At 35.8% G+C, this 17,811-nt stretch overlaps 1 protein-coding gene across 1 annotated transcript in view; it reads left to right on the forward strand.

Annotated features, from left to right (window-relative positions):
* Positions 1-17,271, forward strand: part of nav2a (neuron navigator 2a) — a 117,523-nt gene extending 100,252 nt beyond the window's left edge. The window contains 19 exon segments of the mRNA XM_048185425.1: positions 750-773; positions 1,150-1,224; positions 5,215-5,298; positions 5,419-5,542; positions 6,601-6,761; positions 9,169-9,341; positions 9,483-9,636; positions 9,730-9,892; positions 10,015-10,115; positions 10,210-10,305; positions 10,432-10,600; positions 11,517-11,752; positions 11,954-12,108; positions 12,575-12,646; positions 12,910-13,106; positions 13,199-13,317; positions 13,518-13,718; positions 14,809-14,838; positions 14,840-17,271. Of these exon segments, the coding sequence (XP_048041382.1) occupies positions 750-773; positions 1,150-1,224; positions 5,215-5,298; positions 5,419-5,542; positions 6,601-6,761; positions 9,169-9,341; positions 9,483-9,636; positions 9,730-9,892; positions 10,015-10,115; positions 10,210-10,305; positions 10,432-10,600; positions 11,517-11,752; positions 11,954-12,108; positions 12,575-12,646; positions 12,910-13,106; positions 13,199-13,317; positions 13,518-13,718; positions 14,809-14,838; positions 14,840-14,935 (2,430 nt within the window). The 3' untranslated portion in view covers positions 14,936-17,271.
* The last annotated feature ends 540 nt before the right edge of the window (positions 17,272-17,811 follow it).

The raw sequence follows: 17,811 nt of genomic DNA on the forward strand, positions 1-17,811 counted from the left end.
AAAGTCTCTGTCAGTCTGGCTGTCAGACTAGTGTCGACAGCATTGAAAATCATTATAGTGTGATGTCGTAACACACCTGGTGGGTGTCATTACATGCCAGATGCTACACAAAGAGCACTAGTATGCTATTGTTGTCTAGAGTATTCACTTGTCAGCAAGCATGTTTTATCTGGATATGGAGACAGAAAGTTTTAAGATTTTGAAAAAAATAAGAAATGTTATGATATAAAATGAATGAGAAATATTTCATAATGCACATTATTTCTAGATCACTAATCAAATAAGCTAATTTCTGAAAATGTTTGACTCTTTTGTACCAAAGGTCATATATTCTTGCTTCCATTGTAATTCAAAATACTAATTTTCATATCATGCTGGATCACATGATCATCAGGTTTTACAGAAATGTTCAGCTGTGAGTGATACGTACTGTCTAGTAACCAACTTCCAAACAAATCAATGTGTTCATGAATCACTCTGAGTGATGATCAAATGTGTCCAACTTCCTTGTTTGTCTGCGAATGTACCAGTAGAGATGAGCTCATAAATCACAGGAAAAAGGAAAATTCCCTCTCTTGAGCTTTAGGGAAATCACACTGTTCATTTTCAGGTGTGTGTTGCTGTCTACGGTGTTCATTATATCCCCTCGGGAGAGAAAGCAGCTCATTTTTCAACTGTTAAACAAGAAAAGCTGTGCAAATACGCTGTTTGAACGTGCCAATAACTACTCTGTCTTTTTATTTTAACAGACGGAGGAGAAATCACAGTCAGAGGTGAGGACATGTTTTTCCTTTCGCAAAAACAACATACACACACGGCCCCCCACATACCTGTGAACCACATTGCCATCACATGTTGCGTGTTTATTCACCACCATTGACCTGTTGTGAACACAAACAGTGGGTGGATTCACGGTCGGATCTCATTTCACCGCACATCTCTGTGATCTTTACGTCCACCTGTGCAGCACACCTCTATTCTGTACATACACCTGCAAACTGTTTCCCCCCTTTGATACCAAATCACAAAGTTCTCTTCCCACGACACACCTGGATCCCTTGTGTGTGCCTCCTTTTCCTCTTCTTTTCATCTGTGCTTTTTTCTTCCTCTTTTCAACCTGTTTCTGTTTTGCATTTTTTTTCTCTCCAGATCCGCAAGCTGCGTCGAGAACTGGACGCCTCCCAGGAAAAGGTGTCCGCCCTGACAACACAACTCAGTGCCAATGTAGGTGGACACAGATACATACTTCTGAGATGGCTCTTTATTCTTTTATTATATCTATGGGGCATAATTAATTCCCAATTCCGTATCTAGTGTCACTTGTCAACCTGAGGCGTCATATAAATGGTGTTATTGTAATCCCAGTGACGCCTGTGTGGGTTTTGTATTTGATTAATGTCAATCATGACCTCACTGGAGTTTCCAGTTGTCATTATCTTCATTCAGTTGTGCTACTGTACATCTTCAGCAACACAGGCTATTGTATTTTTGTAATACTTTTTCCTACACTTAACGTACTTACCCATGCAGTTAAACCTGTTAAGAAATTAAACCTGTTTTTAGTGATTACTCTACTATATGTGATAGTTGCAATTATGAAAAATGAAGTCACAGTTGTAGAGTTATAATTGTGATATGAAGTAGAAATTGTGAGAAATAGTCTCAATTTTGAGATCTAAAGTCATACTGTGAGATATAAATTTGCAATTTTGAGAAATATTCACAATTTTTAGGTATGAAGTTGCAATTATCAAAAAAAAAGGTCACAACTGTGAGATATAAAGTCATACTGTCAGATATAAAATAACAGTTGTGAGAAATAGTCACAATTTTGAGATCTAAAGTCATACTTTGAGATATAAATTTGCAATTTTGAGAAATATTCACAATTTTTAGGTATGAAGTTGAAATTATCAAAAAAAAAAAGGTCACAACTGTGAGATATAAAGTCATACTGTCAGATATAAAATAACAGTTGTGAGAAATAGTTACAGTTTTGGGGTAAAAGTCGCAATTATGAGAAAAAAAAGTTGCCATTACAAGAAAAGGTCATAACTGTGAGATATAATATGATAATTCTGAAAATTAAAAAAAAAAAAAATATATATATATATATATATATATATATTAAAAAAGTCACAATTATGAGTAGAAAATCACAGTAGTCAAAATTTTGAGATATAAAAGTGGCAGTTATCAGAAAAAGTCCCAATTGTGAGATATAAAGTCATACTGTCAGATATAAAATAACAGTTGTGAGAAATAGTTACAGTTTTGGGGTAAAAGTCACAATTATGAGAAAAAAAAGTTGCCGTTACAAGAAAAGGTCACGACTGTGAGATATAAAATGATAATTCTAAAAAATTTAAAAATATATATATATTAAAAAAGTCACAATTATGAGTAGAAAATCACAGTAGTCACAATTGTGAGATATAAAGTCGCTTTGTGAGATATAGTCACCAGTGTTGGGGGTAACGCATTACAAATAACGTGAGTTATGTAATCAGATTACTTTTTTGAAGTAACTAGTAAAGTACAAACAAAATATCTGAGTTACTTTTTCAAATAAGTAATGCAAGTTACTTTGTTTTCCCATTTATTGACTGACACCTCTCCTGTCCCCATGTGGACAAAACATAAAAGTAAACTAAAAGTAACTAAGTAACGCTATTAGTTACTTTTTTTAGGGAGTAACTCAATATTGTAACACATTACATTTAAAAGTAACTTTCCCCAAAACTGTTTCTGATTTCCCCAAAATACTGTGGCGATAAAGTCACAATTGTGAGATATAAAGTCGCTTTGTGAGATATGGTCACCAGTTTTGGGGGTAACGCATTACAAATAACATGAGTTATGTAATCAGATTACTTTTTTGAAGTAACTAGTAAAGTACAAACAAAATATCTGAGTTACTTTTTCAAATAAGTAATGCAAGTTACTTTGTTTTCCCATTTATTGACTGACATCTCTCCTGTCCCCATGTGGACAAAACTTAAAAGTAAACTAAAAGTAACTAAGTAACGCTATTAGTTACTTTTTTTAGGGAGTAACTCAATATTGTAACACATTACATTTAAAAGTAACTTTCCCCAAAACTGTTTCTGATTTCCCCAAAATACTGTGGCGATAAAGTCACAATTGTGAGATATAAAGTCGCTTTGTGAGATATGGTCACCAGTTTTGGGGGTAACGCATTACAAATAACATGAGTTATGTAATCAGATTACTTTTTTGAAGTAACTAGTAAAGTACAAACAAAATATCTGAGTTACTTTTTCAAATAAGTAATGCAAGTTACTTTGTTTTCCCATTTATTGACTGACAGCTCTCCTGTCTCCATGTGGACAAAACATAAAAGTAAACTAAAAGTAACTAAGTAACACAATTAGTTACTTTTTTTAAAGTGTAACTCAATATTGTAACACATTACTTTAAAAAAAAAAAAACTTTCCCCAAAACTGATTCTGATTTCCCCAAAATACTGTGGTGGCCAGTGTATATTTATAAAACATAAATTAAAAGCAAGACTATGCAGAACAGTCTTGTCAGAACAGATCTGTGCCATTTCCACCACAGAAACAGACTGTTTGATTTTATGTTTTATGACTAAGGACAAAGGGGAGTACAGACTGTGTACCGTGTTTTTGATATGTCCTCCTAAAGATAAATGCATCTGTAAATCATAAAGACTCTTATGTCTCTTATGCCTAAGGCAAAGGAATCCTGTCTTGTAAGTACAAACTAGACAAGATTTTTTAGAGGTACTAACAAAAGAGGTGTTTACATGTGTTCTTAAAAGACCAGATTTTCTATTTTTGGTGCATTGTTTGTCATTTTTTCCAAAGTAAGTGTGTACGCATAACAGTTTCTGACGCAACACAACATGAACTTGTCGATTTTTGACTGCCATGGAATGAAGAGAAGGATTATTTTCGTGTTATTTTGATGTATGCAGAACATTGTTTTGGTTTGATGATCATATTCAGTATGCAGACACAACACTTTTTGGGGTTTTCAGCTATGGAACAGTGAGAAATATCCCAATAGAAAGAAAAAGAATGAGAAAAAAAAGAAATGAAAACACAACTGGGCCCTTGAGATGCCAGTAAAACACGTCAAGGCCCTGAGCGGTCTCTCTGCTTTGTCTTTCTCGGTTATCAATGTTAGGAGGAGCTTCACTGCTTCTTAATATAACACTGTAGTTTAGTTATCTGAAGCTGAGATATCTATGGAACAGCAGAGGAGCACTAGTGATGTTTGTTCGGACAGGACCAGCCCTCTGATGTGGCTCCCTTTGAACCGCTACCCTTCCCAGGGGTGCACAGAGAAACACACTCCCTCTCAGAAAAAAAAATATAGACAGGGAGGCTTTACAGAGACAACGGACAGACCCCAAGACCCTCTTGGTTGTAAGGTGAGGTGATGACACAGAAGAAAAATGTATGCTTAGTGGTTGCTCTTTCATAGTATTAGCTTTAAAAATTTTAATATTCTCTCATATGTTCTTTAAAATATCTCATGAGAAATAACAAATGAGACAGTTGTTGGTATATAAACAGAGCTTAGATCAGAACAATCCAGAAAAGTTTGTAGAATAATTTGATGGGAAAAGTTCATATTTGAAATCTCTTACTTTTTCAAAAAAGTCTGAGAATCAAAAGTCCCAATTTTATCTCCATTTAATCACATTGTGGAATAGGAGAAACAGTTGAGATGTTAAAGAGATCATTTGTTAAAAAATAAATAAATTCATCCCAATAGGGAAAATTAGATTTAGAGGGAAAGGTAAATTATAAAGAGAGGGTAAAGAAGGTTTTCGTTGCTGCTTGTTAGTCTGGGATACAGGCCAGAGTTTAGATTACATGTCTAAGTGTTTGTTTAAAGGTAAAGATTGTTGTTTAGTTAGTTTGAGCTCTGCTGCTTCAGTTGAACATTTCAATAAACAGGCAGCTCATGCTCAGGTCATGCAGTTCATGCAGCTTTGAACTAAATGCATTTTTTGACTCTTGTTATCATCGCGAAGGAGAAAGCTTCGCTTAGACATTTTATTTTACGCCCTTGAAGGCAGATTGCACAATGTCCATGTATTATATGAATACTGTGTTATTGTGTAGCTATGATGCATGCATGCAAAAAAAGACGTCATTTTGAACTTGAATGAACCCTCTTTCCTTGTTTTACCTCTTCTCCCCTGTTCTTCTTTATTAGGCCCACCTGGTGGCAGCATTTGAGCAGAGTTTGGGTAACATGACCATCCGACTGAAGAGCCTCACCATGACCGCAGAACAGAAAGTAAATATCAACATGCTTGCATTTGGATTTATCACAGTTGTTCAGTATTAGACTTGGAGAGAAAAGAAAAAAGTTTTTTTTTGTAGATGCATTGTCAATAAATATATTTTTGTGCGTTAGGACTCTGAGCTGAACGAGTTGAGGAAAACCATTGAGCTGCTAAAGAAGCAAAACGCAGTAGCTCAAGCAGCCATCAATGGTGTCATCAACACTCCAGAACTCGCCTGCAAGAGTGAACGCACAGGTGAGCGAGAGAAAATAATCCATCAATCCAGACATAAAGAAATGTATTAACTCTTTCTCTGCCTTTGACGGAATTTTCTGGCTTTCTGTGTTTTCACTGTTATATGGTAGGGGGCGCTATTACGCACATTACTTCTGAAAGAGTAGAGACTCTCTGGATCAAAACACAGGCAAAAAAAGGAGCAGAAACAAGCAATAAAAGCTTTGATTTTCTCAGCTTTTTGTCCAAAATGATGCTTTTTATGAAACTTACCAACATTCAAGTGTTGATAAAAAAGAATGCATGAAGCTAGAGCAGAGTTGTGCATGTTCAGATATTCATACAACAAAATATTCTTGGGACCATGACATTTTTGTGAAAATTATCAAAAATGCGGTGGCTGGCAAATAAAAAAAAAAAAGAATGGTGTGGAAAGAATTAAAATCAGATTCAATAAAATCACTACAGCTATAGGTTTACACAACATATATGAAATGTAATAAATAAATGTGCTAAATTAGCATCTATCTTTCCCTTTAATGTGTAAACATTTTTTTGTTTCTGTTTTTTGAACATTCTGTTGTATATACTTCTCAGACTTTGTTATATATGAAGTTCTAAAGGTGCCCTAGAACCAGTTTTTACAAGATGTAATATAAGTCTAAGGTGTCCCCTGAATGTGTCTGTGAAGTTTCAGCTCAAAATACCCCATAGATTTTTTTTAATTAATTTTTTTAACTGCCTATTTTGGGGCATCATTAACTATGCACCGATTCAGGCTGCGGCCCCTTTAAATCTCACGCTCCCTGAAACTCAATGTATGTCTTTTCCATGTACTGAACTCTTGTTATTCAACTATGCCAAGGTAAATTCAATTTTTGATTCTAGGGCAGCTTTAAATGTGCTAAATGAGTTCTCTAGAATCTATCTTTCGCATTTGCCTGTATAAATTATACTTCTGCTTTAATAAAATAATGTGTACTGAGCATTCTGTTGTACACACTGTACTTTTCAGACATTGCTGTGTTCTGATTGGTTAGTTTTGCTGTTTGAACACTAAATTGCACAATATTTGGCAGGTAATAATGGTTCATCCCCCGGAGCGCAGCCGGACCTGCGCATGCGCAGACAGCACTCATCTGACAGCGTCTCCAGCATCACCAGCGCCACCAGCCACTCCAGCCTGGGCTCCAACATGGACAACGCCGACTCCAACAGCAAGAAGAAGAAGAAGAACTGGGTGAGTCCACACTCCTCTAATCAACATTTAAAGGGATAGTTCATCCCAAAATGACAATTCTGTCATCTTTTGTTCCAAACCTTTGTGAATTTCTTTCTTCTGCTGAACACAAAAGAAGATATTTCGAAGAATGTCGGTAACAGTTGATGGACCCCATTGACAACTAAATAATGACAGAATTTGTCATTTTTGGGTGAACTATGCCTTTAACATCCTAAGGACTGTTTAACCATTGCAAACCTGTGTGTTTCCTCACTCTACCTTTTATTTGTGTCTAACGTTTGTCCTTAATGTTTTTGTCTGAAGTTGCTAAAACTTTAAATATGATTAAATCCTACTGTCAAACACCTAGTGTGATATTTAACTAAATGCTGATGCTTTTCCTGAAGGGCCCGCCTTTTTGTAGTGGAAGTTAGTTCACCATGCACATTTAATATTGTACTTCCTTTTTTTGATATATCATGCTGGCTCTAGCTGGTGTCCTGTGCTGGAGGTGACATGTCAGATGATGAATATGAATATGAATACGTATGTTAAATAATACTGACAACAATTTCCCTGTTATGTTTGATAGGCTAGCAGTCCTTGTATATACACTACTTTTCAAAAATTTGGGGTCAGTAAGATTTTTATTGTTGTTGTTTTGGTTTGTTTTTTGAGAGAAATTTATAATTTTATTCTGCAAGGATGCGTTAAATTGATCAAAAGTTACAAGAAAGACATTTAAAATGTTAAAAATTTGTAAAGTTCCTTTAAACTTTCTATTTTTCAAAGAATCCTGGAAAACAAAATGATCAGTTTTCTGCAAAAATGTTAAGCAGCACAACTGCTTTCAACATTGATAATAATAATAAATGTTTCTGTAGCAGCAAATCAGCATATTAGAATGATTTCTGAAGGATCATGTGACACTGAAGACTGGAGTAATGATGCTGAAAATTCAGATTTGCATAACAGGAATAAGTTACATTTTAACATGTTAAAATAGATGTTATTTTGAATTGTAATAATATTTCACAATATTACTGTTTTTACTGTATTTTTGATCAAAGAAATGCCGCCTTGGTGAACATAAATAAGAGAATTTTTCAAAAACATGAAAAAAATCTTACCAATCTCAAACTTTTGAACATATACGCCAACAGTTTGGGTTTTAAATGTTTAGTGTCCCAGTTTGTGTTGTTGTTCTTGCTAACAATGATTCTTAGACTGAGTTTAGTTGTGTTTAAATGAGTTAGGTAGCTTTGAAGGTACATCACTGTCCTGCTAGGGGAAAAAAAACAAAAACAGGCCATATGGTGGTCCAGCTGGTCATTTAGTGTTCTGGAGAATGGTAACCAGCATAACTAGGTCCCTGTCAACTCTCCTCCTGCAATCCATGTGTTATCGCTTGTTCCTTGGTCCTGGTGGCCGCATCACTGAGGGGTTTGTGTTGTAGTTCAGCAAGACTCTCTCAGCTTAGTTCTTCCTGCAGATTTAGTGGTTGACATTGTAGACTGTGATCTGATAGTGATCTGATCTGAGAGCCTTGTGGGACACAAACACACACGGCTGAATGTGCTTTTCTGTGTCTCTCTCTGTTTTTTCGCTGTGCTGTCGCTTCATATGGCAGGTGTATGAGGTAAGAGAGTGTGTTCAGAGAATCCTGCACACCTGTCTTGGTTAACCCAGCTTCACTCCGCATCACTCCACTAACCCTGCTAACCTTTAGATGCACTGCTGCTCAGCTCGCTGTCTTTGTCTCCTTTACACTGTCCTTCCCTTTTCCCTCTTTTGTCCCGTCTTATTTAAAATAATGTCCTATAGTGATTCATGAGTCATTATATTTATACAATTAAACTCTTATTTATTTTAGTACATTTGCAAATTCTGTAATTCTTTTTTTTCAGGGATTCTTGATATTTGAATTCTTGATTTTTGTTTAATTTTTTTTTTTTTTCTTGCTTATGAACTTTTGTTTAGAATTTTAGTTTTTTTTTTTTTTTTTTCTAAATTTCTTGATTATGAACTTCTTTATTTTTTATTACATTTTTTATTTTAAACTTTTTAAACCTTGAATTTTTAACCTTTTCTTCTTTCTTTTTTGAAACATATTGATAATGAACTTCTTGGTTTTTGAAACTATACAGAAATTGATGTAATTGTTTTAAACTGTCAAAAGAACAGTTTAAACGCTCAGCACATTCAAATCTATTCATAAAACAGCACAGATAAAATGGCTGCTTTATCTTGAAACTTTGATATGGATGATGCCCAACCCTACCTATTTATTTTAGGCTGTTTCTCCCTTCTTTCTTTCTCTTGCTGTTTTCCTCCTCTGTTCTCACTGTACTGCTTCTTCTGCTGCCCAATCATTTTTCAGTAACTCTCAGCTTCATGATCTTTGTTGTGTTTGTTGTCATTGCAGCTGCGGAGCTCCTTCAAACAGGCTTTCAGTAAGAAAAAATCACCCAAGTCGGCCTCGTCCCACTCAGACATTGAGGAGATGACGGATTCCTCTCTCCCTTCCTCTCCCAAACTCCCTCACAACGGCACCAGCACCTCGGCACTGCTGCTCCGCAACACACACTCCAGCTCAATGTGAGTGTGTTTGTGTTATATGACGGCTCTTGACCTGATTAGTTATAATTGTTAACAAAAACGATTAAAAAGATCTTTGTTCATTGAAATAAAGGTGAAATAAAATCTAAATATTAATCACGACCTTTTTCTGTCATTTAGACTGTCAGACTGTCTGGATGGGGAGGCGGAGACTGTGATGCAGCTGCGTAATGAGCTGCGAGAGAAGGAGATGAAGTTGACAGACATTCGACTGGAAGCCCTAAGCTCCGCCCACCAGCTGGACCAGCTGCGGGAGGCTATGAACCGCATGCAGGTGTGAGATTGACCTTCACATTACCTTCTTGCACTGGATTTTTAGTAGAAAAGGAATGTTACATGTTTTATCCCTGTGTGGGTGGTCTGATAGGTGGAGATCGAGAAATTAAAGGCGGAAAATGATCGTCTTAAGTTGGAAACCCAAGCCAGTGGGAGCAGGGCGTCCTCTCAAGTGTCCGTCTATAACCCAACTCCGACCCCGACACCTGGCCTGTCTCAACACAGCCTCAACCTCACAGAGTCCACCAGCTTCGGTACAAACATGTGTTATTCTTTGTGAAAATACTTATCGTGTTGCTCCATAAAGGGTGTTTTGTAGCTATATGTGAGGAAAAATCATAAAAGCGCATTACAGAGCTAGTCTGTCTTCTTTTAGACATGTTGCTGGATGATTCTGGTGGAGACGGAAGTTCTCGTAAAGAGAGCAGACATGTGAAGATAGTTGTCAGTCTTCAAGACAACGTCACGTGGAAAGAGGTCAGTGCTCCTGCTTGTTTTGCAGGAAGATTTTAAAAGATGCCCCTTTTGAAAGAGTTTTGTTTTAATGATGTGTTTATTGTATCTCTCACAGGACAGCAGGACTCAAGACTTCCTGATTGGCTGCATAGGTGTCAGTGGAAAAACCAAGTGGGATGTTCTTGATGGGGTTGTGCGGCGCTTGTTTAAGGTAAATTAATTTACATCACTGTAATCATTTGATGATGATGAGGGGTTTACATTCATATATATTGTGTGTATATATAAAAATGAGTGGATACCTGTTGGATTTGATTATCTGATCAACTCTCTGTAGGAGTACATCAGGCATGTTGATCCGGTCAGTCATCTGGGTCTGGGTTCAGACAGCGTGGAGGGCTATCGTATTGGAGATGTGATCCGGTCCAGCGGGGCAGACACACCTGAACTCCTGCCTTGTGGATACCTTGTGGGAGAGAATGACACAATCAACATCTCGCTGAAAGGTTCACACAATCAGAAAAAGTTTTATTTGTTATCATTATTTGTCATAGTTTCTGTTGTTGTTAAAGGATTAGTTCACTTTCTAATTAAAATTTCCTGATAATTTACTCACCCCCATGTCATCCAAGATGTTCATGTCCTTCTTTCTTCAGTCGAAAAGAAATTAAGGTTTTTAATGAAAACATTCCAGGATTTTTCTCCATATAGTGGACTTCAATGGAGCCCAAACGGTTGAAGGTCAAAATTACAGTTTACAGCGATCCCAGATGAGAAATAAGGGTCTTATCTAGAGAAACCATTGCTCATTTTCTAAAAAAAAAATAAAAATTGTATACATTTTAACCATAAATGCTCATCTTGAACTAGCTCTCTTCTTCTCTATTTGAATTCGAGCAGTGTAGACTCTGCTAAGTGTATTACTGCCCTCCACAGGTCAAAGTTTGAACTAAATTGTCATATACAATATTCTAGTGCAAGTATATAACAATTAGTTCAAACGTTGACCTGTGGAGGGCAGTAATACACTTAGCAGTGTCTACACTGCTGGAATTCAAATAGAGAAGAAGAAGAGAGCTAGTTCAAGATGAGCATTTATTGTTAAAACTTATATAATTTTATTTATTTTTTTTTTAAGAAAATGAGTGATGGTTTCTCTAGATAAGACCCTTATTCCTCATCTGGGATTGTGTAGAACATTTTGAAGCTGCAATGAAACTAATTTTGACCTTCAACCTTTGGGCTCCATTGAAGTCCACTATATGGAGAAAAATCCTGGAATGTTTTCATCAAAAAACGTAATTTCTTTTCGGCTGAAGAAAGAAAGACATGAACATCTTGGATGACATGGGGATGAGTAAATTATCAGGAAATTTTAATTTGAAAGTGAACTAATCCTTTAACTTGTTTCTCTCATTTCAGGTGTGAACTCTCAGTCCCAGGATTCTCTGGTCTTCGAGACGTTGATTCCCAAACCGATGCTCCAGCGTTACGTGTCTTTGCTCCAGGAACATCGCAGGATCATCCTTTCAGGCCCCAGCGGCACTGGAAAATCCTACCTGGCTCACAGACTGGCGGAGCATCTGGCGCTACGAGAGGGCAAACTGCCCAGTGAGAGCAACATTGTCACCTTCAATGTCGACCATAAATCCAGCAAGGTGAGAGTTGATTTTAATTTATTTATTTGTTTTTATTTATTTATTTATTTTTTTCAAAAATGCAGGTTTGTGAGCCGTGTTGTTTATATTAGCTCTCTCTAGTTGTAATGTAAAGGAATAATGATTAGCTAACAAGATATGAGCCGAAGTCTAGAAATCTTTGTACATTAAAAAGTAAAGATGTATATATTTATTTATTAGGAGTTGCGTCAGTACTTGGCAAATATAGTGGAGCAGTGCAGCGCTGAGGGACAGGAGACTGAAGCCCCTCTCGTGCTCATTCTGGACAACCTTCATCACGTCAGCTCACTGGGAGAGATGTTCAACGGCCTGCTTAACTGCAAATACCAGCGCTGGTGAGTCTGCCGTTCATATTTTATTTTTATAAATTCATGTTTTCAACAGTAAATCAGCATATTGTAATGATTTCTGAAGGATCATGTGACACTGAGGACTGGAGTAATGATGCTGAAAATTCAGCTTTGATCACAGGAATAAATTACATTTAAAATATATTCAAATAGAAAACAGTTATTCTAAATTGTAATAATATTTCACAATATTACTGATTTTGCTGTATTTTTTATCAAATAAATGCAGCCTTGATGAACACGACTTTTAAAAGCATTAAGAAATCTTACAGACCCCAAACTGTTTAACAGTAATGTGTATTTATATAATTTGTATTAATAAAAATCTCATGTGTTTATGTACACACTATACAATGTCACACTACAGTCAGTGTAACAAAAACGTACACATGAACACAGCAGTGAGTGAGTGTACAATTAATGCTTTTATTTGGTCTCTCTTTATTTGCAGTCCGTATATAATTGGCACTATGAGTCAGGCGACATCTTCTGCTCCAAACCTGCAGCTTCATCATAACTTCAGGTACAAAACTGCTTTCTTTTGTTCTTGAATTAGCACTAAAAAAATGATACCTTGGCCTTGGGGAAACTGCTATGGAGTGACCTCTAGGTGGTGCCATTGCACAGTTGTTAACAGCAGTGATGAGATGTAATAGGAGTCTTTTTCATTAACATCTAAATGAACAGTAGTATGAATATATATATATATATATATATATATATATATATATATATATATATATATATATATGATGAGATGCTAACAGCTTGTGATTTCCATTACAGATGGGTGCTGTGTGCTAACCACATGGAGCCGGTAAAAGGTTTCCTGGGCCGGTTTCTGAGGAGGAAGCTGATCGAGACGGAGATCGGCAGCCGATCACGGACACCGGAGCTGGTGAAGATCATAGACTGGATCCCTCAAGTCTGGCACCACCTCAACCGCTTCCTGGAGGCTCACAGCTCCTCTGATGTGACCATTGGTACGGACATAAACCACCATACTGAAACTGTTCCCAGTGTTACTAATTCACTCCAAAAGGGTTGAAATTGAGTCTCATGTTTCTTTGTCCAGGTCCACGTTTGTTTCTGTCCTGTCCGATGGATGTGGACGGTTCTCGTGTTTGGTTCACTGACCTGTGGAACTACTCCATCATCCCCTACATGCTGGAGGCTGTGAGAGAAGGTTTACAGGTAACATTAACATTTACTTTTATAGTAAAATCTACCTTTCCCCAGACACTAATATCTTTTGTTATTAACTTTAACTGTGAGAGTCACCTCACACAACATTATAAGTCCATAAACAAAACACATAGTTCTCGCTTCCTTCTGTATATCTCTCAGTATATAGAAAGAAACAATTTATTCAGTCTCTGTCTGTGTTTGTTTAGCTGTATGGTCGCAGAGCAGCATGGGAGGATCCTGCACTGTGGGTTCTGGAAACGTTTCCATGGGCCGCTTCTCATCAGCATCCTGATTGGCCAGCTTTGTTGCAGCTCCGCCCTGAGGACGTGGGCTTTGATGGATACTCCGCCTCCAGAGAGGGCCTTAACAAACAGAGCACTCAGAGTGACAGTGATGCCGACCCACTGGTGAGTAACACAGACAGATAAAAGCATTAAACTCTCACTGTCCTGAAACAGTTTTATGTTACAAAAACATTTTATTTGCCGCAGTAATTTATTACAAAAACTAAAAGTGAAACTATTCAAGTTCATGTCTACATAATAAAGAAGAACATTGTTTTTGGAAGGATTACTCAAGAAAATCAATAAAATTGGAATTTATATTCCATTTTCAATGAAAATTATTTCTACACATAATAATTTATGTAAATTCTCATAAGATGAATCCATGGTTTTATTCTACATAAGAGTGGGACCACCTCATCCTGATCGCCATGTTCACGTGACTCACGTGACCTGACAAATACAACTTATTAATTTATTTTTATTACTGAGATGATATAATAAGAAGAATAAATTAATCATGGGCAAAACAGTGTTACTGTATTATTTATGCAGTATTATTAATGTATGTAGTATTATATATTATTAAATAGTATGAATTATTATTCATTAAGTATTTTTCTTTATATATATATATATATATATATATATATATATATATATATATATATATATATATATATATATATCTAAGTTATACTTTCAGTTTTTATTTTAATTTTAGTTTACGTTTTAATTTTAAGTACTTTTGTCATTTTCATATTTCTATTTAGCTCTCATTTATTTTTGTTATATATATATATATATATATATATATATATATATATATATATATATATATATAGTAATTGTAATTTAATTTTTTTAAAGTTCATTTTTCATCTAATATTTTATTTTATGTCAGTTTTATTTTTTATTTTTATTTTACTTGATTTAAATGAACAAAAACAATTTTTAAAAGTTTCAGTTAACAATAAATCTGATGTCACTATAATGGAATTGGTTAGTTGGTTACCATTTGGCAGGGTAACCAACAAAAAAAAAAAATTATAAAGCACAAAGTTTATATATAAATTTTACATTTTTTACGGAAAACGGTAGTATATTTTAGATTGTCACTTCTTTACACTTGAAATAAAATATCTCAGATTCCTTCTCATACATATATTATGACATCTGGCCTGACTGTTATTTGTGTGTATTCTGTGAACAGATGAACATGCTCCTGCGTCTGAAAGAGGCAGGCCAGCTGCTCCAGCCCGCAGAGTTACGACAGCGACTCCAATAGCAACAGTCATCATGACGATATCCTGGACTCTTCGCTGGAGTCCACGCTATGATCCAGCCTGATCCATTATGCCATTTAATTCCTTCACTGTTATGCCAGCTGAAGCAGCGAAATCAAGTCTACATGAAATCACAATGGGTGCTGGTAACCCAAATAAAGAATGACACTTCATATATAAAAAGATATATATAAAGAAATATATATATATATATATATATATATATATATATATATATATATATATATATATGCGGCAAAACTCCACGGCACTTCAAGCTGCCTCGTGTAAAATTTGACTCAACAAAATCGGAAGAAAGTGCTTTGTCCCAATTTTTACCTCAAAAGTAAAAGTGCGGTCACATTAACGAATTTCTCTGGACAAAATTGTCTTGTCAATAGTGTAGCGACGTATGAAGCACAGCTCACAGAAGTCGCTTTCAAACAAACAGCTTTCTGTTGTTCAAAGCGGTGAATCCATGTGACCAACTTGTACCCTTCGCAAAATCTTTCGCCCTCACACGAAATTCCAGATTGCGTGGAACGAGTGGATTTCGCCTGCATAAATTCGCCGAACATACATAAATGTGGCCGCACCTTAACAGTTGGAGAAACTTTCACGCACAATGCAACGCTCGTTTGTCTTACTACCCTCTACTGGTGAAATGGAGGAGTTACATCTTTAGACCATCACCTTGGTGTCAGCGTCTCGTCCATTCACCGTCCACCTTCATCGCTTGAAAGAGCATCGACTTTCCCACTATTGATGGATTTGCTCATGACCTTACAAAACCAGCTTGATCGGATGCTGACCATCGTTCCATGTTTAACTTGATAGCATGGTGCTACACTTTTGTGAGATCAGACTTATTTATTGTGACGAATGGAAAAAAAAATACCTCGTTTACCATCTGGGACGTGTTTTATTTGCCCTTCTGCATATTGTCGTTTTTTTTTAAACCACCTGCTGACCGCATGATCCAGTGTTGTACTGTAGCACAAAGCCTATCTATCTATTTTTTAGCCTCAGTCGCTCTCTGTTTTAGGTGCTGAATGGAATCTGGTGCCTTACTCCATTTTGTAAAGAATACGGCACTATGTTTTATACTTCCAAAAAAAAAAAAAAATGCTGATTTTACTACATTTCGTAATTGAGCTACAGGGCTCTGCGCTACTCTTTGAGTTTGCCTATAATAACAGCCTCATAGTCATCATATCATATCAGAGGCACAACAATTTGTGGTTGGGAAAAGAGGAAGTGGATAAAGGGAGCCTCCATCTGTTTTCAAATTTGCCTACCTTTTTTTTCTGCTAAAAGGGACATTTTACAGTTTCAAACATGAGAAAAATGATGCATTGTTGCATTTATATATGTGAAATACATATGATCACTACTGGCCAAGTTCATCTTGAGTGGTTAAGCTGTAAGGCTTTGCTTGGTGCTTAAAGACCTTCACAAATACATCTTGGCAAAAGAAAAGTGTGCTGCAGGAGAAATCATTCATAATTTGGTGTATGAGTATTACCTCATTGACCATTTTGGCCTTTATCATGTACATATCTTGCATTCAATGTGAAAGAGTAACACACGTCCACATAGACATTGGATTAATAATATACTGTATTTGCTGCTTTATAATGCGAGGATGCTTCTGGAGGGTTTGTATATACAATTTTATCTTTGATTCTCTATAAAGGAACATTATTTGGATGGATAGTGAGTTTCCTTGCATGGAAAAGCATTATACATGGGGCTATTCAGTGTTTTCACCTTCTTTACGTTGTCTAATGCTGTTTGTATGGCACTACAGGGTTTTAGTTCCAACATTGCTTCCATTTCACTCCAGCGTATGATTCCTGTAAGTCATCGATCCTATGCAACATCATCGTGGATTTAAAACGGAAGCCAAATATTGAAGCTCTGTAATGCTGTCAGCACTGCCAATACATTGTGTGTACACTGTGTAAATAATTTTGTGAATAATTTTAGGATATGTGCCTAATATTCTTTGATGGATTATGATGATGATGAAGTCATTTTAAGCACAAATGTTGTATGTGATTGTTGTAACTGAAATGGGAGGGCTATAATCGAATGGAACTCGTGTCACTGAATGTGTACTTTGCTGAAACCTTGTTTCTTGCTGTAATATATCAGTGTAAATATTTGACTACCCTGCAGGCTGCATTTTGCTGAATAATCTTTTTCTAGCCATTTATAACAGTGCTTGGAAATATGGAATATTTTGTGTACAGTGTCTTTTTCATCTTAACAGTCGTCTAGTTTCCCATGGATGATCTGTGAAATACAGACGACCCACAAAGATTTACTGATCACGTTACCTGTTTTAAATTATTTGTAATTCAATAAACTTAATAATTATTTATTAATTGTTTATTAGTTTTATGATGTTTACATGGCTTCATGTTTACATGCAAGCACATTAATGAAAAAGAAATTATACAAGAAATAAATTCATTTCATTTTGATATCAGCATGTTCCATTAAGTCATAACATTAACAAAAAATACATAGGCCTATATATATAAGAGTAATACAACAAAAGCAAAAATTTAACATTTTCAAAACAACACAGTCCTCTCATTTCTCCATGGAGTCAATTTGTCAGCAAACTCCGGTTGATTTGGCATGAGTTCCCTCTGGAAATTTCTGTGAGTTTTTAGAATATATATTAATTTATCAGTAAATTAAGGTCTGTAAGATATTTATATAACTGTAAGGGATGTTTTACATTTTATTGGCTAACATGCTGCTTAAATACAGTGTTTGTCTGAAACATCAAGAATACCCATAAGAAATTCAAATTCATTCTATCCCATGCCAATTCTCCTCCCAGTTTTTGGATAACAAACTGACCAGCTCTAAGTAATGTCCCTTTAGTTATTTGGAAATTTATTCCAAGTATTCTC

The sequence above is a fragment of the Megalobrama amblycephala genome, linkage group LG3 (assembly GCF_018812025.1).
Source record: "Megalobrama amblycephala isolate DHTTF-2021 linkage group LG3, ASM1881202v1, whole genome shotgun sequence".
Classification (NCBI taxonomy): domain Eukaryota; kingdom Metazoa; phylum Chordata; class Actinopteri; order Cypriniformes; family Xenocyprididae; genus Megalobrama; species Megalobrama amblycephala.